Source organism: Mesoplodon densirostris, chromosome 4 (genome assembly GCF_025265405.1).
Source record: "Mesoplodon densirostris isolate mMesDen1 chromosome 4, mMesDen1 primary haplotype, whole genome shotgun sequence".
NCBI classification, from domain to species: domain Eukaryota; kingdom Metazoa; phylum Chordata; class Mammalia; order Artiodactyla; family Ziphiidae; genus Mesoplodon; species Mesoplodon densirostris.
The window spans coordinates 116,843,922-116,867,501 of NC_082664.1; the positions used below are offsets into that span (position 1 = coordinate 116,843,922).

A 23,580-nucleotide genomic window follows, 5' to 3' on the forward strand; every position below is an offset into this window, starting at 1 on the left:
CGCGCGGAGCCCCGGCAGCTCCAGCCCCACCCCCAATCCCGGGCGCAGCCCCGCCCGCCGCTGTGGGGTTTCCGAGCCTCTGCGGGGGAGAGAGGTGCGCTCGCGTCCGAGAACAGGGATGCGCTGGCCCTCTAGTGCGCTGTGCTGGGAGGTCTCATCCCTCCCTCTGTGGTCGGTGTAGACCACGGACGGCTCCGCGCCGGGCCAATCCGGGCAGGTACTGGCAAACCACGGGGAAGAACAGGGGTCGAATCTGTTCCTGGCTTCCAGGGTGAGTGCGAGTCTCTCCTTTCCCCCGGGCTTGGGGACCACCGGGCTAGACGGACGGTCGCCGGCCTGCCTGAAAGGTTCTAACACATCCTTAAGACGAGGACTCAAGATTTCGACACTATTAAGTAATTGTTAAATATTTTAGGAGTGATAATAGTATTTGTGTTTTTAAGAGTCCTTAGGGTTACCATGAGGAGGAGGGTTGCAGTTGAAACAATATCGGCCATTGAGTTGGTAATTGATGAGGCTAGATGAGAAACACCTGGAGGTTTGTTATCCTAGTTTACTGTCGAATATGTTGCAATGTCTTGATAAAAAGTAAAACAAAAGACAGAAATAACAAAATTAAAAATAAGTCTTGGAGATGGAGCCATCAGAGAAAGCACTGCCCTTCCTGGCCCCTGGACCCTGCAGAACCTCCTCTGCCCACCGGCCCATCTGCACCCTGGGTGCACCAGGATGGTTCTGTGATGGAGCAGACCACCCTGGGGCCCCTTGGTCTCTCGGACCACCCACCAGGAGTGGGGTGGGGTACCTGCAGGCTTCCTTGGAGTTCCTCTATCACAGGACAGGTCAGTCACCTTTATTATTTCCAGAATGGGTCACCTACCCACATTAAAACCAAACAAAAGGAGACATTTTGCAGGATTCAGAAAATGTTTGTAAGAATTGGGACTTACTGTCAGGCCCCCATTTCGAGAATTTTCATTCTCCTGACAAGAATCCCTTTATCTGGAAAATATTGCAAATCACATATCCAACCAAGGACTTGTATCCAGAACATATAAAGAACCCTCAAAACTCAAAAGGAAGAGTAGATGGGTATGAGTGATCTTATTGGGGTGATGTCAGTGTTCTAAAACTGGGTTATAGTGATAAACTTACTAAACTCATTGAACTGTACACTTAAAATGTGTGAATTTTATGATATGTAAATTATACCTAGTTATTTTTAAGATCTCAAGTAAGAAAACTAAAACCCAGTTTTACACATGAGCAAAAGAGTTAAACAGACACTTGACCAAAAAAGGCAAAAAGCTCACGAAAAGATGTCCAACATTTGCTGCTAGTGTTGCAGCAAAAATAGAAATGAGACTTCTGTTTTCTGATAAACAAGGAAAATAAGGAAACAATGAACAGGCTGGGGAAACAACATAAACAGGCCTGAAAGAGTTAATCAATCGTGGTTATTCTTTAGCTGTTACTTCTAGCAAACACTTGTAGCTAGACGCCCTTCACAAAGCTGATTACTCTCTGACTCCATTTGAATTACCCTTTGCACCTGGCATTTCTTCTCCCGCTACACTCCCTTGTAGCACTCTTCATTTCGGACAGAAGGTCCCGGGCTGATAACTTCAGGGACACCAGACCCGGTTGTTGAGCCACCTGATGACAGCTTTGACCATGAATTTGTAGAACAAAAGAAATGCAAGACTTTCATTACTTTGAGCTTTATCACCTACCCCAGACCATGAACCCCAGGCTATATAACCTTTCCCTATTCCCCAGGGAAGGGGGCACAGCTCTTGAGGCTCTAGCTTGCTGTGTTACCCCCTTTGCCAGGCAAAGATTAAAGCCATTTTTCTCGTTTGTCCAAAACTCTGTCTCCATATTTCTTTTTGGCATCGGTACACAGCCAATATTTTGGTATCACTAGCCATTAGGGAAAGCAAATTAAAACCAGGGTGATATACCACTTAACAGCCACTGGGATGGCTAAAATAAAAAAATACTGTCAATACCAAGTGCAGATGAGGAAACAGAGCAACTGGATCTCTCATACTTTGCTGGTGGGAATGCAAAACAGTATGGCTACTCCAGAAAACAGTTGGACAGTTTCATATAAAGTTAAACATACTCTCCCCATATAACCCAGCAATCACATTACTGAGTATTTATCTAGAAAATGAAAAGTTTTGTTCACACAAAATCCTATAAGTGAAATGTTTGTAGTAACAGTATTGATAATTGCCCCAAACTGGTAACAACCTAAATGTGCCGTATGATGGATGCAAAAGAACAAACTATTGTTACACTCTTCAACTTGGATGAATCTCAAAGGCATTATGCTGAGTGAAAGAAGCCACTCTCCAGTGGTTCCATACTAACGTTGGTGCGTGCAGGATCTTTAATTGTGGCCCGTGGGATCTAGTTCTATTTCCCTGACCAGGGATTGAACCTGGGCCCCCTGCATGGGGAGCATGGAGTCCTAACCGCTGGACCACCAGGGAAGTCCCCATTAGAGGTTATTCTTTTTTTTTATATATAAATTTATTTATTTTTGGCTGTGTTGGGTCTTCATTGCTGCACGCAGGCTTTCTCTAGTTGCGGTGAGCGGGGTCTACTCTTCATTGTGGTGCGCGGGCTTCTCATTGCAGTGGCTTCTCTTGTTGCGGAGCACGGGCTCTAGGCGGGTAGGCTTCAGTAATTGTGGCAAGTGGGCTCAGTAGTTGTGGCTCACAGGCATAGTTGCTCTGCGGCGTGTGGGATCTTCCCAGACCGGTCTTGAACCCATGTCCCCTGCATTGGCAGGCAGATTCTTAACCACTGCACCACCAGGGAAGTCCCTAGAGGTTATTCTTGAAGAGACTAAACTATAGTGATGGAAAAGCTCAGTGGTTGCAGGGGGTTAGGGGTGGAGGGGCACGTGACCATAAAGGAGTAGCAGGTGGGAGCTGTTCTGGGTGATGAGTGACTCCTACATCCCGATTACATGAATCTATACATATGTTAAAATTAATAGAACAGCACCTAAAAAGTCAGTTTTATTGTATAATAATTTTTAAAATAGATTTTTTGAAAAGTCCTCCTCCATCGCACAAATATTTTGAGTGCTTACGACATGCCAGGCACTGTGCAAAAGACAGTATGTAGGGGAAACCAATCAGAGCATCTGTGAGGGAGACACACCTGACCCAGCCGGGATAAAAAGCAGAACATGACCATGGAGCGGAGCATGGAGGAGAGAGCCATTCCTTTCAGCTGGGGAACCAGGGAAAGCTGCTGAGGGGAGGGGGCATCTGAGATTGAAGGAGGAATAGGAGCCATGTCTTCATTCAACAAACATTTATTGAGCACCTACTATGGGCCGATCTCTGTCCTAGGCCCTGAGGATACTGCAGCGAACACGAAGGGCCAGGTCCCTGCTCTCACGGAGCTCACACTCTAGTGGGTGAGAGCCTCGGGTACCGAGGGCTGCTGGAGGAAGGTGTCGGGGTAACGTGGCTGTGGGGAGAATGCTTTGGAATGAGTGACTGGGGAAGGCCCCTGGGGGAGGTGACATTGGACAAATGATGGATTGGAGCCGAGCCCTGAATGATGCAGCCGTGGGAAGAGCTTACGAGACATCTGGGGAAGAAGGTTTGGGTAGAAGGTACAGCAAATGCAGAGGCTCTAAGCTGGGAAGATCTTGAAGCATGTAAGGGACTACAAGGAGGCCAGTGAACCTAGTGGAGAAGGAGGGGTGGAGGGAGATGGAGTGAGAGGTAAGCCGGCACGCGGACCAGATGCCTGGCACACTGTGGGTGCCACTGCTACACGCATCTTTATCCCCAGTGCCTGCTTCAGGGAAGGAAGCCAGGCCGGAATTAAGGTGTCCAAAGACCCTCCTGCAGCAGGTTTCCTGGGGTTCCTCCAAGGCCTTCAGAGAGGATGGTCCAGGCCCCCCCATCCTTGCCCCTCCCATGGCCATGGCTGTTTGATGGGGCTGATGGCTGACAGACTCATTTATTTAGGGCCTCATCAGCCGTGACCCAGAAGGAAGCAGCAGACTGTCCGTCTGGCCACTCACATCATCACACCCCGCATCCTGGGGGCCTCAGACATGCAGGGCAGCCTAGGGCCCTTCAGAAGGCGTGTGGGTCTGGAAGAGGGGAGGTAGGAAGAGCCCCACAGTGCCGAGCACGCACACAACCACGAACACCCACAGGAACAGCCGGTCCACCACCATGGCCACGTACTTCCAGTCCTCAATGACCTGTGGGCAGACAGAGGGGCCGGTTACAGGCACCGAGCGTGGAGGTCCTCCCTGCTTTCCCTCCTCCCCCGAGCTGGGGCCTCACTACCTGGCCAGGGACCCCGTAGGCCACTTAGAACATGGAGTGGTAAGTTCTGAGTCTGAGGCTGGTCTTTCAGCTGGGTACCTGGGTGCCTCTCGGGTCCTCAATCCACCCCTACTCGCCCTGCATGGCATCAGGGAGCCACTGGGAACCAGGCTGTATGGGAAGGTTAGGAATGGAAGGGGTTATTAACACCACATATGTGATTCGAAACCAAACTGGATTATAAATAAGGGGAATGAAACCTGAGGATCACAAGGCCCCTGCTCTCATTTTCACCCCAAGCCCCCTGCCTGAGCTGGCTTCGCCCAAAGGAAGACTTGAGGTGCACCTAGCTGAGAGGCGGTTGGGCAATGGGACCTGCAGGACACCTGGAAATCCTGTTTAATTTGCGCAGTTCCATTAATGGCAGTGTCTGCTAGTTCCTGTAATTAAGACCCAGCCTCCTTCCACATCATCTGGGTTTCTCTCCACCTCCTTCCCCGCTCCCCCATCTTCTCAGGCCCAGGTGTGGGGTATAGGATTGGCAGAAACATGGCTAGCCTCCTGAGGTGCCACCACAGATGTGCCTGCCTCCTTGGCCTGGGGGAGATGCCCCCAGAGAGGCCCAGCATTCTGGTCTCCCTTCCCCTCACCCGCTTTCACACCCCAGCCTGTCTGGATCCTTCTGCATGCGTACTTGTCCTGGTGGAGAGTGGCTGCATCAGCAGAACTCAGCAGAGGCTCTGGAGCTGGAAATTCGGGCAGCAATGGGCAAGCGATGTCGGTGACCCAATTTGTCAGAGCCCTGGTCAGTGGTGTGCATCTCCCCTCCAGGATGATCCCTGCTCAACCAGCCCCACACCCCCAGCCAAACACAGCTGCTGTTTCCTAGATGCAGCAGGCACCTCCCACTTTCCACACGGCATTCTTGGGTTTCTTTATGACAGCCCTAATTGCAAACAACTCTGTGTGTGTGTGTGCGCATGTGTGCACGTGCGCGTGTGCGTGTGTGCATGCGCGTGTGTGTGTACGCACCTTTCCCCCTCTTTTTATATTTTTGTGCTATTTATAGTGACCAGTTAATCACCAGGGAGGGTGAAAGTGCTGAAGATGAGAAACAGCCCAGGCTGGCTTAGGGGCGGGCATGCTCTGGAAGGGAAGAAAGCCTCTTCTCTCCAGCTAGACATGAGAAAGTCGATCAACCAATAAGGCCCCCATGTGTGTCAGTTCAGGGCAAGGCACTGCGAAGGGCAAGGAATGTTAAATGACATCAGAAAGGTCTGAGTACGGAGCTTGGCTCTGCTCTGTGCCAGCTGTGTGACCTTGGGCAAGTTAATGAGCCTCTCTGGGCCTAGCTTTTTTTTCTATTGTAGAATCGGGATTCAAGTAAATGACACTTCACAGGTTCCTGTCAGAATTAGCAGTAACATATGTCACGTCCTGGTAGAGTGCCTGATGTGTGGTTGGAGCTCAATGAACACTGGCAAATATAATAACTGTGGGCCCTGCCTGGCTCCTTCCCACAAAATGCTTTTAATTAATTGAGTTAGAAAGAGGCAGAGGCCTGTGAGTGTCTAGGGGGTAGTGAGACCTTTAGAAGAGAGAGCTAAGGATGCGGGTGGCTCAGCCAGGGCTACAGGAGACCAGTTTCTCAACCTGCATATGCACAGGAACCAGCGGGGATCTGGTGAAAAATGCAGCTGCTGGACCACCTCCCACAGAGATCCCAGCTCAGTCAGAACAGGTGGCCCCAAAGCTGTATTTTGAAAAGTTGCCCAAGTGGTTCCTAATTAGCCAGGAGGGCCCCAGTCTGTATATTAATATTTGGGAGTCAATGAATTAGGTGATACTGAGCTACTGAATGGTTCTGAACTAAAGCAAGCATAATTAAATTAATTTTTTAGAAAGTGAAATCTGATAATCCTATAGAGCTGTGCTTCTCAAACTGGACCGAGCCTAGGAATCCCCTGGGGATCTGGTGAAACTGTAGCTGCTGAGCCAGCAGGTCTGGGGTGGGGCCTGAGATGCAGCATTTTTAAACAGCTCCCAGGTGAGACCGGTGCTGCTGGTCCAAGGACCACACTCTGAGGACAAGGGTGTAGAAGAACTTGTGTCCTATATTCCGCTTGTTAGCAATTCTTTCTTTTTTTTCACAGTGTAATTTTGGAGCTTTTCCACCCTGCTCTTTTCTCTTGGCACTAAATAATGGAATCCCCGTGCTTTCCCTTGAGAATGTGGCTAGTGAAAAGGAATCACAGAAAGGTAAGAACAAGGCGATGCCCTCCTTTTCACATGCAGCTGCATGTTGTGCCGTAAAAACCTGTTCAAAGAATCTGATTTGATAAGGTGTTAAAATGCAAACATTCCCAAGACTCTGAAGCTTGTTCTCCAACACAGTCTGGAAATGTGTGTGCAAATTTCTAACCGTACCATCACGTTCTGTGTTTAGTTATAAAATTGTCCTTTGAAGCATTAACTTGTTCAGAGGAGTCGGTCAAGACACCTAAACTCTAGAACTCACGGCTTTGTCCTGTGGAAGTAAACTTAACCTCTTTTTAGAAATCTGTAATTGTACTTGATAATTTATTATCCTGGTAGCAATAATATTTAAATGGATGGTTCTATACTCCTAAGAGTTATAAACGTTTGTATGGCTTCTTGGCAAACCTGACAAGGATGGGAGCATACGCCCTTGGTGCCCTGGCCCACCTGTGTCCCTAAAGGCTGCAGAATCATTTTCCAGCCCACGACAGCCTTCCACTTTCTGCCTGCTTCTCCTCTCTTCTCTGCCCCAGGGCTTTCTCTAGCACCAAAACTGCTTGCTCCACAACCAGTTGGCAAAACCAGGAAGTGCAGGGGAGTTAATGCCCCCAAGGTTACTAGAGCCTTGGGGATGGGAGCTAATGGGCAAATACCCTCCTCCCTCCTGGGGGATGATTCTGAGGCTTGCTGCCATGCTTCCAGCTTCCGCAGAGGCTCTCTGACTGGACTAGCCCCCAGAGCCCGTGGCAGTATCCTTCTCACTGAAACCGACCTTGGCTTTCCGCCTTTCCCTGTCTCACTTTCTCTGCTTCCTCACTGTGTTTCCTGGGATCACTTCTCAAAAAAACTCCCTCTGCCCAGGTGCTTATATCAGGCTCTGCTTTTGGGGAACCCACAACAAACCAAAAAGGATCACTTGGACTTCCTTCCTATCCCTCGATGCACGAAACTAGAATAAAACTCATTTCAGTCTTGGATTCCTTATTCAAACAAAGAGTTTGAGAACCCTTGTCTCATGAATTAACTTCAGGAAATGGGAAACTGACTATATTATCCCAGCCTCTTCCATTGGGCGGGTGTTGGGGGCTGGGCTAGCAACTTACACTCTGGTCCTGATCGTCACTCTTCATGTGCTGGGCAATGAAGCTGACACCCTCTAAAGCCTCCTGCACATCCTGCTTGAACCTCCCAGAAGACCTCAGCCGGAAATCCCTGGGGATACCCGCTGAGTCAGAGCCGGCTGGAGACTTGGGAGCAGCAGAGGCAGGGTTCACAAAGTACATGGAGTTCCCGTAGAGGTTGGAGGAGCTGGCGGGGCCCATGGCCGAGGCGGTGGTGGCGGCCTTGGACTTGGTCAGGTGAGCCTGGCTGGGCTGGGGGGCCCTGAAGGGGCTGCTGTCAGGGCGCTTCATGAAAAGCAAAGTGGGCAGCTTGTGTAGGAAGCAGCGCTTGACCCAGGGCGCCATGGTGTGAGTGCTGGGTGAGCGGTGGTGCACATTGAGCACACAGACGCTGGTGACGATGGAGAAGGTAACCAGCACCATGGTGAACATGAGGTATTTGCCGATGAGCGGCACGTCGAGGGAGGTGGGCGGCACGATCTTGGAGATGAGCAGCAGGAAGACGGTGAGCGCCAGCAGCACGGAGATGCACAGCGTCATCTTCTCACCGCAGTCGGAGGGCAGGTAGAAGACGAGGATGGCCAGGGAGGTGATGAGCACGCAGGGGATGATGAGGTTGATGGTGTAGAAGAGCGGCTTGCGCTTGATGATGAAGTCGTAAGTCACGTCCACGTAGCTGGGGTCCTGCGGGTTCACCGTCCTTCGCCCAGGGAGGGCAACTATGTCCCATTCACCACTGGGGGTGAAGTCATCCATGCTGGCCGTGGGTGACTTGAGGACCATGTCGATCTCTGTGTGGTCGTAGGTCCAAGAGCGGAACTTGAGGGTGCAGTTCTGCTGGTCAAAGGGGAAGTGCTTCACCTCGATCTTGCAGGCACTCTTGTAGATGGCCGGGGGCAGCCACATGATGCTTCCACTGGAGCGGACCACCACATTGGTATAGAGAGACACCTCGTAGGTACCGTCGGCACTGGGGGTGGGGGCAGGGCATGGAGGAGAATATCATGAAATCCATAGATGATGCCCGGCTGTTCTTAGAACTCGCCAAAGAGCCCTGCAGGATTATTTCTCACTAATCACTCTTCCAAACCCCCATGCCCTCACTGGAAAGGCCTGCTTTACTTGGCAACTGCCTGGCGGCGAGAGCCCTGCCATGAAACAGCTTGAAGGCTTTACGTAGATTTGCTCATTTAAGCCTCACAACAGTCCAATGACGTAGATATTATTATCATCCCCATTTTACAGATGGGAACAACAAGGCTCAGAGAAGTTGTCCTCTTCAAGGTCAGAAAACTAGTAAGCAGTACAGCTAAGATTTGAAGTCAGGTCTTTCTGTCCTTAGACCACCTACTCCTAATCATTTCTTGCTTCTGCTGGTACAACTACGACCTGGGAAGTCTCTTTATCCCCCTCCACCTACCTGAGATATTTATGCATATCAAATCAGTGCTACCAACACCCAACACTGACAAAGCAACCAAAGGTCAGAAAGAGGACAGTACGGGGCTTCCCTGGTGGCGCAGTGGTTGAGAATCTGCCTGCCAATGCAGGGTACATGGGTTCGAGCCCTGGTCTGGGAAGATCCCACATGCCGCGGAGCAACTAGGCCCGTGAGCCACAACTACTGAGCCTGCGTGTCTGGAGCCTGTGCTCCGCAACAAGAGAGGCCGCGATAGTGAGAGGCCCGCGCACTGCAATGAAGAGTGGCCCCTGCTTGCCCCAACTAGAGAAAGCCCTCACACAGAAATGAAGACCCAACACAGCCAAAAATAAATAAATAAATAAATTAATTAATTAAAAAGCAAGTTTAAAAAGAAAGAGGACAGTATGGAGGACAGAAAGAGCACTGGACTTGGGGTCAGGATGGTGGCCCTGGTCCCAGCTGTGCCTGAGTGAGTCACAAGACCCTCCCCATCTCTGGCCTCCAGTTCCCCATCTGTAACTGAGGGTGCTGGCTCTGCTCATCTCTAATTCCTCTTGCAGCCTGACAGCTTGGAAGTCTGGGTGAAGCACAGGACTGGAGGCCTGGCCCTCACCACCTTGGCCAACCCTGCCACTTAACTTGTTGTAAAGCACGATGTCAGGCAGCCAGATGCGCTTTGCGGGGATCCTCAGGATGTTCACACCCTCATAGCGGGAGCTGTTCCAGGCCAGGCGGTAGTCTGTCCATTCCTGAGCAGACAGGCAAGGCCCCGTCACTTGTAGGTCCCTCGCCGCCAAGGGGCAGCCCTGGAGAAAACACCTTCTTGGGCTGGGGACCCGGCAGGGCACTTACCTGTTTCAGCCAGACATTGGTGGTCATGATCTGTTCTCGCTCATTCTGGGGAGGGAAATGAGGTTATCAGTTCACCTGTTAGGAGGTGATAGACCCCATTTTATCAAGCAAAAGTCTCTGAGCTCCAAGGCCATGTGACCAACCACCAACTTAACATCCTCGGAGGGCTCAGACGTATTTCCCACCCAACATGCCTGAGACAAACCTCATGATCTTCACCCAGACCTGGGCCTCCACTGGCATCATCATCTCAGTGAATGGCATCCCCCAGCCATACAATTCCACAAGCCAGAAACCTGGCAGTTGTCCCTGATCCCCTGCTCTCTGATCCATAAGTAAGTCCTATAGATTGTACCTCCTACATGAGCCTCAAATTTGTCTGCTTCTCCCCATCTCCTCTGCCACCATCATCTATTACCTGGACTATTGCAGTAGCCTCCCAACTGGCCTTCCTGCTCTGCCTTGGCCTGCCTTTAGTCTATTCTCTATAGAGCAACATGGGTAATCCTTTTAAAATCTCAGCTCCTCAGACTACATCTCTCTGCTGAAACCCCCCACTCCCCTCCCGTCTCATGTAAAGTGAAAGCCAAAGTTCTGCCCAGGGCCTACAAGGCCATCCATGATCTGCCCCCCTCCCCCAGCTCCATCCCTATTAACTCTAGTACCTCTTACCTCAACACTTTCCTGTTTGCTCATCCCACTTCAGCTATACGTGTCTCTTTGCTTCTGCCGTTGCACATTATTCCCTCTTCCTGGAAATCCACACAGCTGACTTCCTCACTTTCTTCAGGTCTTCCCTGACCTTTCTACATAAAATAGCACCCCGTTCCCCTCTCTCCCTGCTTCATTTTTCTTCTTTTTAAAAATTAATTAATTAATTAATTAATTAATTAATTAATTAATTAATGTTTTTGGCTGTGTTGGGTCTTCGTTGCTGTGCACAGGCTTTCTCTAGTTGTGGCAAGCGGGGGCTACTCTTTGTTGCAGTGTGCGGGCTTCTCATTGTGGTGGCTTCTCTTTGTTGCAGAGCACAGGCTCTAGGCATGCGGGCTGCAGTAGTTGTGGCTCGCGGGCTCTAGAGCGCAGGCTCAGTAGTTGTGGCACACGGGCTTAGTCGCTCTGCGGCATGTGGGATCTTCCCAGACCAGGGCTCGAACCCATGTCCTCTGCATTGGCAGGCGGATTCTTAACCACTGCGTCACCCCTGCTTCATTTTTCTTTATAGCTCTTATCACCATTGGCCACCTCTATTTGTGTATTATATGCCACCTCCTACTAGCATCTAAGTTTCTTGAGGGCAGATAGCACCTAGAAGGGTATCTGGGATGTATCAGATGTGCAATAAATATTTTCTGAAGAATATAAGAATCCTACCACAATAATCCAGGCCACCATAATCCATCTCTCACCTGAACCACTGCAAGACCCTCCCAACTGGTCTATGACCACTCTGCACACATACCCCATACAGACACACATCTATTCTTCCTCTGCAGCCAGAAGAAACTTCCAAAGTTCCTGCCATTTCCCCCTTAATCCTATGTTTACTTAGGTCACTTCTGTGGCTTCCTTCACATATAAAATAAAAATCCAGCTCCTTCACAGGGTCTGCAAGGTCTTGCCAACTTTCCCGGCTTCATTTCACCTTTATTCTGTGCCCTTCCCGCAACATCCACCCCGACCCTGGCCTTCTTTAGTTTTCCAAATGTGTCTTGTGCTCTCAGTCTGTACCAATTTCCCTGCCTCCTCTTCACCAAGATAACTTCCAGCATCTTGATATCAGCTTGGGAATCACTTCCTTTAGGAAACTTTCCTGAATCCTCAACTAGGTAAGCATATCAGTAGAAAAAGGTTCAGTTGCCAGTAACAGAGAGCCAGAGTAACACTGCCTTAAATAAGTTTATTTCTCTCTTGTAACAGTTTGGATGTACAGGCATACCTCATTTTATTGTGCTTCACAGATACTGCATTTTTTCCAAATCAAAGTTTTGTGGCAATTCTGTGTGGAGCATCTATTGGCACCATTTTTCCAGCAGCACTTGCTTACTTTGTGTCTTTGTGTTACATTTTGGTAATTTTTGCAATATTTTAAACTTTTTCATTATTACTGTATTTGTTACAGTGATCTGTGATTAGTATCTTTGATGTTACTACTGCAAAATATTACAACTCACTGAAGGCTCAGATGATGGTTAGCATTTTCTAGCAATAAAGTATTTTAAAATTAAGTTATGTACATTGTTTTTTAGACATAATGCTATTGCACACTTAATAGACTACAGCATAGTGTAAACATAAGTTTTATATGCACTGGGAAACCAAAAATAATCATGTGACTTGCTTTATGGTGATATTCACTGTGTTGCGGTGGTCTGAAACCAAACCTGCAGTATCTCTGAGGTATACCTGTAATATGGTGGCTTTGTTCTACAAAGTCCTTAGGGACCCAGGTTCCTTCCAGATTTTTCTCTACCACACCTAGAGTGTGGCTCTCATCTGCAGGGTCCACAATGACTGCTGCAGCTCCAGTCATGACACCCACATTCCAGACTGTTGAGGGGTAGATGGGAAGAGGAGAGAGAGGATACATGCCAGTTGTCTCCCCCCAACCCCAAATGTCTTGTATTAATTAGAGTATTTAGGCCATTTACATTCAGTGTAGTTACTGATAAATTTGGGTTTAAACCTACCATCTATCTGTTTTCTGTTTATTCCCTTTCTCTCTTTTCTTGCCTTATTTTGGATTAACGATTTTATTATCCATTTCTCCCAATATTAATGTGACTCTTCTTTAGGTAGTTACTCTGGAGTCTGCAATATGCATATACTTGACTTTTTAGCATCTAATATAAATTAGTTCTTTCATCACTTCCAGAGCAAGGCAAGAACTTTAGAACATTTCAATTTCATCTACCCGCTCCTTACTTTTGGGTTATTGTCATGTATCTAATTCTACATATAATTAAAACCTTGCAAGATATTTTTTTCTGTTTTCTTATACTGTCAATATCAATTCAAATTCACCCATATATTTACCCTTTCTGTTGTGCTTCATTCTTTCCTACATTTCTATATTTCCATCTGGGATCATTTTCCATATTGGGTCTTCTTGTATTAAATTCTTTCTCTCTCTCTCTCCTGAAAACATCTTTATTTCACCTTCCTTTTTAAAAAAAAAAAAAATTAATTAATTAATCAATCAATTAATTAATTAATTAATGGCTGTGTTGGGTCTTCGTCGCTGTGCGCAGGCTTTCTCTAGTTGCAGTGAGTGGGAGCTACTCCTCGTTGTGGTGTGAGGGCTTCTCATTGTCGTGGCTTCTCTTGTTGTAGAGCACAGGCTCTAGGTGCACAGGCTTCAGTAGTTGTGGCATGTGGGCTCAGTAGTTGTGGTTTGAGGGCTCTAGAGCTCAGGCTCAGTAGTTGTGGCCCACGGGTTTAGTTGCTCCGTGGCATGTGGGATCTTCCCAGGCCAGAGCTCGAACCCCTGTCCCTTGCATTGGCAGGCAGATTCTTAACCACTGTGCCACCAGGGAAGTCCTCACCTTCATTTTTAATTATATTTTTACTGGTAGTATATTTCTAGGTTTGCAGTTTTTTCTTGCAGCACTTAAAAAATGTCATTCAATTTTCTGGCTTCCATATTCAGCTGTTAGTTTTATTGTTGCTTCTGACTTTTGTTTCCCCCAACTGCTTTTAAGATTTTCTTTGTCTTTGGTTGTCAGGAGTTTGAGTATGATGTACCTGGGCATGATTTTCTTTGTATTTACCCCTCATAGGGTTCATAGAGCCTCTTGCATATGTAGCTTAATGTCTTTAGTCAGTTTTGGAAAATTCTCAGTCAGTATCACTTCAACCTTTGCTTCTTATTTTTATTCCCATTCTTTCTGGAACTCCAAATACACGTTAGACCTGACATTTTTATCCTGTATCATATTATCTCCTTTTCTGTATTTTCCTTTCTTTTTTCTATAATTTTTCTAGATATTTTCAATTGACCTCTCTTCCTGTTCATTAACTTTCTCTTCTGCTATGACCGATCTGCTATTAAACCCATCTAATAAATTTTAAATTCTCCATCATTATAAGTTTCTTGAACATATTAATGCATCACATTTTCTTTTTAAGAATGTTTATTTATTTTGTTTATTTTTAATAGTGGTAAAATAGACATAAGTTTTACCATCTTAATGGCAGTTATTTAAAAGTCTACGTCTGATGACGCCAATATTTGAATCATCTGTGTGTCTGTTTCTCTTCTTTTCTCTCTTCGATTTTTCTTATTTAGTCTTGTCTTATGGCCTGCCTAGTAAGTTTTTATCTGACTTTATCTGCCTCCAGGGATGACTGACTTTGGCTTTATGGCAGGCAGATAGAGGAGGGACAGATCCCCTTCATCTAGTCTGTGACTGAGCTGGTTCAAAGCAGGTTTTAGTTCTTGTGAGGGCTGGTCTGTTCTTGATTCACTTTGACTCTTAGCGATGATCCTTGCAAGTTCCTCACCAAGGCCCCATCTCTTTAGTGGGGCTCCAATTCCAATTTGTGTCATCCTAGCCCTGTAAGAGTGTCAAGCATTCAGCCAGGCTTCCCAGCCTCTTAGCCACCACTCTGTAATCAGCTCCCTAGCCCCGTGGCTCTATACTGTTTACCAATCATCAAATGACAGGAAAAGCACCAGAAGCTATCAGGGTCACCTCCTGGATCCTGGTCCTTCAAGTCCTGGCTAAGCTCTCTAAGACCTTCAAACAGATTTGGGGGAGGACAGGCATTTTTGTCCCCCTTTTGTAATTGTTCTTGTGCAAAAGTTTCTGCAACAAGATACTCTGTCATTACAGAAAGTTGAAAACCTTCATCTGTCTTAAAAAATAATTTTTTTTAAGTTGAGGTACAATTTACATACAGTGAAGTTGAGGTACAATTCACATACAGTGAAATGCATAGATCTTAAGGATACAGTTTGATCAGTTTTAACAATGCATTATTCAGGTAACCCACCTCCTTTCAAGGTATAGAACATTTCTACCACCCAGAAAGTTCTCTCCTTCTTTAGTCCGGTGCCTCAGTCCCCTTTACTCCCCCAGCAGCTGCCTTCCCAAAGGCAGTCCTGGCCTTCCCAAAGAGCTGCTTCTGAAGGCTTGCTGGCCTTACACAGCACAAACTCCCTGCCTGCTCCCTAGAAACTTCCATCTTTAAACTGGTTATGCCCATAACCCTCCCTCCTTGAAAACCAAATCCTGAAATACGAAAGGAAAAATAACCCCCAAACCTCATATTTGTTCTGTACACAGCTTTCAGGATTATGACAGCTCACAGTCCTACACTCATAGGCATGGGGCTGGAGGCTGTGTGCCCTCCTCCTTCTGGTAACTTCTATTATCCCACAGGGACCACAGAGCAGATCTGGCAGGGGCAGCCTTAGCCTGGAAGTGTGGCTAGAGCTGCCTTCCTGTTCCCCCTCACCAGGGCAGCAGCTGCAAGGCAGCAGCTGCAGGGCCGCAGCTGGGCTCATTCCATTAAGCAAAAAGCCTTTGGCTGGACAATAACACTCAGACACCAGCCTGGGAGCAGCCTGGCCGGAAGCACTTATTCCTTCGAGTTGGCCTGTGGAGGGGAGAGGGACAGAGAGCACAGGCTTTTCACCCCTCCCCCATTCTTAGGCTGTGCTTCCTTCCAGGGGAGGAAGCCAGCCATTAATCTGGCCAAAGCCTTCGTGAGGGCTATAGGTTGGAGGGGCTGGGTTTGTGAGGGCTGAGTGTGCTAGAGAGAGAGGGTGGCAGTAAGAAGGCATCCACCAGACCAGAGGAGGCTCAGCCGCATTGGTTGGCTCCCCAAGGCTCAGGAGGAGAGGAACGGTGGATTTCCAGTGCGCTGGCAAGGTCTTGGGAAAAGGAGTGGCCAGTCAGTGTGCAGGGCTGGGAGTCAGGCAATTTGGGATCTACTTCTGGCATCGCCAGAGCTCCTGGACAAGGTCCTAGGTTGTTCATCTGATATCTTTTTCCATATGCATAAATTAAGGAATTTGCCTAAACTTTGAGACCCCTGACTTGGCCTCTAAGTCATGATTCTTTCATTCCAAAAATGCTATCTGTGCCTTTGCACGTGCTCTTCTCTTTGCTAGGGATATCCTGCCCACTTTGTGCACTCTAGTTTCCCAGTTTGGAGTCACCTGCCAATCCATATCCCAGAACCAGTTAAAATGCTTTGGCTTCAAGCATAGCTGGATGTTCAACAAAACATCCAACCACGAGTGGCTAAAACAATAAGGACATCTGTTATATCACATAACAAGAGAGCAGGCCAGTCATTTCAGCGTTGGTTAATGCAGTAATTCAATGATGTCAGGATTCTAGGTTGTTGAAAGTGATGTTAGGACTCTGTGATTCTCTTGTTTTCCCCCCACAATCATAAGATGGAGGCCATGGTTCCAAATATAAAACCTTCACATGACAATGTCTATGGCAGGAAATGGCAAATCTTTTCTTGGGTCCCTTTTTGAGTGTGAGGAAAACTTTCCCAGAGGCCCCCACCCCTTTAGGCAGCCCCTACATCCCAATGCCAGGGCTACAGCTCTTGCCTAAGCCTTAACTGATTATTGGCTGGAGGAATAGAATTACCACGGTTAGCTACAACTTAACAATACGTGGCAAGGAGGCCGGAGGAGGGCCCATGAAGTTCGTGAGTATCCAATATCAAGTCATAGTTTTATTAACAAAGAAGTTGTGAGGCAGAAATGTCCACTGGGTAGGCAGCCAATGGGCCTGCCGTAGACAAGGTGGGCCTCCAACATGGCCATAAGCTTCTCCTCCCTCTACCCTATCATCTCCCCCAGTCTGCTCAACAGATGACCTCACATACCCCCTACCTACTGGGGGGAGATAGGAACGAGGGTACAGAAACCGATGGGTACAGAGGCCCAGGTGTAGGGACAGGACCAGAGGCAGCTGCTGCATCGGTCTAGCCAACTGAGGGTCTGGGTAAATGAGGGCGGTCACTGCAGGTATGGAAATGAAGAATGGATTACAGAGTGCAAAAGTAGGGTTGTCAGGTCTTGATGTGTGGATGTGGGGCCTCGTAGGGAGTGCTGAGGAAGGCTGAGGCACTAGGGAGTTCCCCTTCTCCCCTCTGCTATCTCTGAGTTGGGGGTGCCTGAGGGGACCATGGCTCATTGTTAATCTTCCCTGTGGCCCTTTCCACATCCCCACGCACAGGTTTGGAACCCTGCCCCTGGAAGCAGCTCTGCGGGGAGCATGCCTATGAGGAGCATGTAGCATACTGTGTCCAGCCGTGGGGAAGGCACAGCTGTCCCCTGTACCTACCACACTGATGAGCTGCGCCAGGGACAGCTGCAGCTGGATGGAGATGAGCTCTGAGGAGCTGGTGGCTGGGCGGATCAGGTTGTTGTAGCGGGTTTTGTTCAGGAGGTCATCCATGAGCTTCTCCTCTGCGTTGGCCACGTGGCAGTCCCCTGGGAAAACACATAGTCAGATCTGCTGGGTCCTCATCCAGCTGATGGCAGTGAAAGGGAGAGCTGCGAGGGCCAGAGAGCACAGGTGCCCTCGGGGCCAGCTGGAGCAGCTAAGGGGCTGGCAGGCCTGCCTCTCCTTGGAGACTTCAAATTAAATCTACCCAAGACAGAGCTCAGCTCTCTCCTCCCACGCCCTACATTTCCTCCTCCTGTTCCGTCTAGCAATGAATGGCACCCCACGCTCTAGACATCTAGTCCAAAACCTGGGCATCTATTTTGACCCCTTCCTTGGTTCATCCAAGGGGCCACCCAGTTCTGTCTCTTCTACTTTCCAAATCTCTCAGTCTGTCCTCCCCTCTCCATCCCTCCTGGTCCTGGCTCACCACCCTGCCCCAGGCTCTTCCAGTAGCCTCCTTGCTGGTCTCCCCACCCCCACTCTGCCCCTGCCATCATGTCCCATTCAGTGCCAGAGTCGTCTTCCTACAGCTACTGAACCAGAGCCCATCCCTGCCCGTAACCTCTCAGAGCTGTAGGCAGAGTTCAAATCCAAACGTTTCGGCTTGGCATCCAAAGCCCCTTGGCACCAGCATTTCTTCCTCAACCTGATCTCTTCTTACCTCTCCACCTCTACGCCCAGGTACTGTATATTTTGGCCATATATACTGCTTTCCTTTCCCCATGTGGCCTTCATTGTCTCACTTCTAAATCTTCAAGCACACTCTTTCTTCTGCCAGGATGGCCCCCAGGCGACCAGCCGTCAAATATCTGAGTCTTCTTGTGCCAGGCACTGTGTTATGCGCTGGGGGTAACAGCCAGCAAAAACCCTGGCTCCTGCCCTCAGAGAGCCTCCTGTGTAGTGGAGGAGAGATACTATTCAAACGTGGGTTTGTGTGCAGAGCTGGGGAGATGGTGGTGCTTTCACTAAAAGAGAAAAGGCCTGGGCTAGGGGGAGTTTCCTGGGATCAGATTTGGCCCTACAGGGTTCAGGGTGCACCTTGAGACACCAAATGGAGAGGTCCAGCTGGCAGTTGGGTCCTGGTCTGGAGCTTAAAGGAGAGGTCTGGGCTCAGAACCATACCTGCGAGCCAGCAAACGCAGCCTCCTGCAAGGAGCCTGACCTGGCCGGGAGCCCCACTGAGCTCCCACAGCCCCAGATCTGCCCCTTTTCACAGCCCAGATCTCTTGCCATGTGGTGTTTGGGTCTTTGTCCCATCTCCCTCACATGTCTGGGAGTGAAGGGGAGGTTCAGGAACTCGATCTTTCACTCTGGTGATGACAGGTAAGGGCAGTTTGGGGAGGGGCCTGGGAAAGAGGGAGGTCAGGGACACCTGAGCAGGAGACCCCAGGAACAGGGGAAGAAATGCGGGTGTGCAGAGGAAACAGTGTTGGGGCAGACAAGAAAGTGGGAAAAGGATAAGGGAATAAGGGAGGCTGAGGAGGTGGGGTTGGGTCTGCCGGCTCACCAGGCCCAGGACTGGGATTACATCCTCTGCTGAGGGGCCAGTTCACTCTGTTTTACCAAATCCCACCCTCTGGATGCGGCCAGAGGGCCCAGAGTGTGAACTGCCTGACAGAGCAAGTCTGAGGTGGACTCCTGGGTGGGTGCTGGGCTGGACACGAGGCCACGGGGAGCAGCCACCACCCTGCCTGCTCCATGCACTTTCCAACTCATTGCCTATCTGGAGCAAATGCAGCATTTAGTGCCTGTGAAAGATGCTCCCAGGGCACCTACTGCCCACTGTCCCTCCCCCAGCCTGCCCCAGGCTGTCCAGAGGGGGTCCTGTGGATGCTTGGCCTACATTCTGAGCCCTGCCTCTCATACCCTGGACCCCCTCCCAGAGGCCAGCTGCTTGAATACCTGGAAGCCAGTCTGTAGCCCCAGGTTATAGCTGGGTCTCTCCCATAGCCCCTCTTTATTATATATATTTGAGTTGACCCATCATTTCAGCAGGGTGTGACTTGCCCAAGTCCATCAAGTATGTCTGGGACAGCTCGGGTCAGAATCTGAGGCTCCTGGCCCCCAGCCCTGCAGTGCTGGGGGAGGCTGGATCCCACATGTCTGCAGCCCCAGGAGGCTGGCGTACCTAGGTACCTGAGAGGCATGGGCTGCTCTGCAGGCTGCGGGGGCTTGTGTTCCTGCTCCAAGCCCACCTGGGATGCTCAGGTTGCTCACCTTTGGGCCTGTCCTGCCTCTCAGTCGTTCAGCTGGCCCCCAGGGACCCTCACCCATCTTGAGGACCAGCTGTGGGATCCAGAGAAAGAGGTTCTGAAAACCTTAGACCATTTAGTCCACTCTCTATTTCTTATCTGGGGAAACTGAGACCAAAGAGGGTGAGGAACTTACTCAAGGAGTCCCAGCAAGTCAGAGGCAGAGCCAGTTAGAGGCCCTCCCCTAACCCCTGTGCCTTCTTTCGCGCCCTTGCTAACTTCCCCGTAAGGAGCCTGTCCCTGCAGAAGCCATGTTGGTGTCCACAGCCAAGTGTGTACTCATGCCTGTGCCTGTGTTTGTACTTGTATACGTGCATGAGGGGCAGAGGGGTTTCCAAACTATATTTGTTTAGGCTTTTCAGTCTACTGCTTGCTTTATGCCTATGAGGCCTGCCGGGTTCAAAAGACAAGGAACAGGCCTCTTACCCCCAGATGACAGGGGTGGCCCAGAAGAGGTGGAAGCTTCTGGGGCACAGTTGGGGGTCACCTCCCAGCCCTGGGGCCGGCACAGTTACACAAAGAGGCCACCACTAGGGGTCAGTCATGACCCAGTGATTCTGAGAAGGAGTGGGCCCGCCCTGCCTCTGTCCAAGGCCTTGTCTTCCTTGGCCTTCTCTGGAAAAACTGCTCCCCGCCAGTGAAGGGTTAACAGTCTGAGAGGAAGCCATGGCTGGAATTCTAAAACGTGTGAGTGTGTGTACAGTCTGAAAAAGCAGAGCTAATGGTAAAAATCTATATGGGTAAAATGGAAAGGCAATACCTATTGGTTTGGAATACAAACCACACAAAGTAAAGGGTCAGTGGAATCTTGGCAAGTGGGCATCTGAAAGGCAGAGTGATTTTCAGTTGGGGATGTTTGTCCTTAACTGAGGAAAGGAACAAGAGATTTGTATTTATTAAAAGGCAGCTATGGATTTTTTTCAAAAAGTTGAGGTTCTTACATTTTACAAAAAGCTCACAATATACTATCAGTAGCTTCTCCAATCATGTGCAAGAATCACCTGGATGCTTGTATAAATGCAGATTCCCAGGCTCCATTTCCAGAGATTCTGATCCTGTGAGCCTAGGATGGGGCCCCGGGGATGTGTAGTGGGTGTTTCTGATGCAGGTGGCCCCAGGACCGTACTTAAGAAACACTGCAACTGACTCACATCTGAGTCCCTAAGTACGTAGTCAAGGCATATCATCCCCATAGAACAGATAGGGAAACTGAGGCCCAGAGAGGGTCACTGAGCAAGTGGTGACAGATCCAGGATGCACACATGGAGTGCAGACACCATCTTTGGTGAGATCTCCGCTTCCCTATAGGAACTTCATATGTCCCCCTACCCCTTACCACCAACACCCCTGGTGGTGTGTTTCTGTCCAAGGAAGATATAGCCCTGGTCCTCTAGGCTGACTAGGGCTTGGAGGACAAGCTTGGGCTGGAGGGTAGGAGCTGAAAGAGTCCTTGGAACTCAGGTGGGGAGACTGAGGCCGGGAGCAGACAATCCTCACATCTGGACTCTGCCTGGGAAGGGCTGACTGGATTTCCCTTCTGGGTGTCTGCAGGCTCCTGAGGGGCAGGCTCCACTTCACCAGCCCCGCACTCAGCCAAGCTGGCTGTCCCGGCCAGCCAACCCCTAGCAGTGGGTGACCAGAGGCAGAGGTGCCATAAAAGTGTGTTTTCTAGGAGATCCACCCCCAAACACACTTGGGCTGGCGAGTTGGGTAGCCCCACACCCCACCCTCAGGCTAAGTTTCCCTATCTACAGTAGCGCTGGGATTGAGCAGAGCTTCCTGTCTAGCGGGTACCACTCAGCCCCGCTGCCCAGCCCAAAGGCGCTCCATATGGAGGGTGGCCCTGGCGGCCGCGCAGAGGACAGCCGTCCCCACCCCAAACGTCGCAGACCCACTCATCCTGACCCGCCCCTGCTGCCGCGAGTGGGCTTAGCCCCGCCCACGCCCCCATTCGTCCCGGACAATCTCGGGCCACTCCCCTGGATGCTGGACACCCTCCCTTCCCTCCCACCTGTGGCCAGTCCAGCCGGGCTCTGGCCGACCCAGGCGTCCCTCCCTCCTTCCCCGAAGAGAACTCACCTCGCCCGCAAAGGGCAACCAGGGAGAAAAGGAGCAAGGGGAGCGGGCTTCTCATGACGGGCGGGGGCTGGAGAGGCAGCCGAGGCGAGTTCAGCGGCCGGACCACCCGGGCACCGGCGGCCGCGGGCAGGAGAGTGAGAGCCGGTGCCCACGGCCTCGGAGGTTTGAAGTCTTGATGACGGCGGGCACTAGGACCCCGCGGAGAGCCCAGCCAAGCCCCGCTGGGGGGCAGCAGCTGTGAGCTACGCCCACAAGGGGATGGGGTGGGGCGGAAGAGACCCCAGGGGCGGGGCCGGCACCAACCCAGCGGGACTGGCTGTTTTCGGCCAACTGCCTAGGGTCGTCTCCCAGCGGTTGGCCTCTGCGCTTCCCGACCTACTCTGGCCTCCAACTTTCCTTGAAGGGAGGTCGGGGGGACCGTGCATGCACCCTTTGTACAGTTGGGGAGACTGAGGCAGACGCTGGCTCTGGATCCCTCTACTGTTGGGGAAAGTGGTTGTACTCCAGCCGGGAAGTCCCTGGGCTTTGCCTGCCGTCAGGACTCAGGAGGTCTTTCAGAAAAAGATCTCAAGTCTATGCTCATGCGGTTTGCTGAAAAAAAGGAGTACTGCAGGGAGTGGGGAGTAAGCCAGCTGGAGTGGGGCGCAGCTATCTGCAGACATTGGGGAAAGGGCGCTTAGGAAAAGTGTGTGGAATTTGGGAGGGTGAAATAGCTCAGGGTCCCCTTATCTAGATTGGGTGACTGGGGAAGGGACAGGATGGAGCCAGAGTGGGCTGGCTGTGTCCTCCCCCTTGAGCCTTACAACCTGTGCTGACCCCAGGCAGCTCTGGTGACTCAAGGGAGCAAGCACCCCCTCCTCCAGCCAGGTGGTCCTGGGTAAGTGTCAGAATCAGTATCATTCCCTTGGGAGCTGGGGGACTTCACAGGATAGGCATCAGCACCAGGGCAGCCCTACTTTTGGACCTGGCCAGAAGTGGTGCCTCAATCCAGGATCCAAAAGAGCCTTTGGCATATTCCTGTAGCCCATGGCACTCCTCGCTCACACTCCAGCTCCCCACCCACCCCCTCCCCTGTCTGGGTCCCAACAGGCAAACCTAACAACTGAGACTTCCCTGGTGGCACAGTGGTTAGGAATCCATCTGCCAATGCAGGGGACATGGGTTAGAGCCCTGGTCTGGGAAGATCCCACATGCTGCGGAGTAACAAACCCATGTGCCACAACTGCTGAGCCTGTGCTGTAGAGCCCATGAGCCACAATTACTGAAGCCTGCGTACCCTAGAGCCCACACGCTGCAACTACTGCAACTACTGAGCCCGCGTGCTGCAATTACTGATGCCCGCCTAGAGCCCATGCTCCGCAACGAGAGAAGCCACCACAATAAGAAGCCTGCACACCGCAGCGAAGAGTAGCCCCTACTTGAAGCAACTAGAGAAAAGCCAGGCACAGCAATGAAGACCCAACACAGCCAAAACAAAAAACAAAACAAAAAACTAACAACTGGAGGGAGGGTGGGAAGAGCAGGGTCTGGGAGAGTGATCGCCTACAAATGGCAGCTTTACCACCTTCTCTCCAGGACTCTCAGTCTTGCTATCATATTGCTTCCCCCAATGTCTTTTTTTGCTATAATTTGACATGTTGACATATTCTTTTAAAAAGAACACTGTTGAAATGGAGCTGACTTTCCCTTTAAGATGGCTTGGAGAATTAAGGTTTGAGTGCATCCTCTCTTCTCCAAACTGCAGCAATAAATAGGTGAAATATATAAAGCAAACCAAAAAGACATAGCCAGGCTGAAAAAATAAGATCTCCATGAACTAAAATCAAAAAAGAAATGCAAAGTGATGGGGGGGCTGAAGCC

The 23,580-nt window shown here is 50.1% G+C and overlaps 1 protein-coding gene across 1 annotated transcript; it reads right to left on the reverse strand.

Moving 5' to 3' along the window:
- Window positions 1–4,105: 4,105 nt before the first annotated feature.
- CHRNB4 (cholinergic receptor nicotinic beta 4 subunit) lies at window positions 4,106–21,775 on the reverse strand. Its single transcript, XM_060095130.1, has 6 exons — window positions 21,721–21,775; window positions 17,285–17,433; window positions 9,969–10,013; window positions 9,756–9,865; window positions 7,676–8,663; window positions 4,106–4,246 (listed from the first exon to the last, which is right to left on the reverse strand). The coding sequence occupies exons 1-6, from the start codon at window positions 21,773–21,775 to the stop codon at window positions 4,106–4,108; spliced, it is 1,488 nt and encodes a 495-aa protein (XP_059951113.1).
- Window positions 21,776–23,580: the final 1,805 nt, after the last annotated feature.

Bases quoted from the DNA above. Each gene is read 5' to 3' on its own strand.
- CHRNB4 (XM_060095130.1), bottom strand. From the start codon at position 21,775: ATGAGAAGCCCGCTCCCCTTGCTCCTTTTCTCCCTGGTTGCCCTTTGC. The intron at 10,014-17,284 runs GTAGGTACAGGG...TTCCCTCCCCAG, and splicing joins TGGCGCAGCTCATCAGTGTG to AATGAGCGAGAACAGATCAT. The intron at 4,247-7,675 runs GTAAGTTGCTAG...GTCTGCCCACAG, and splicing joins GTGACGATCAGGACCAGAGT to GTCATTGAGGACTGGAAGTA.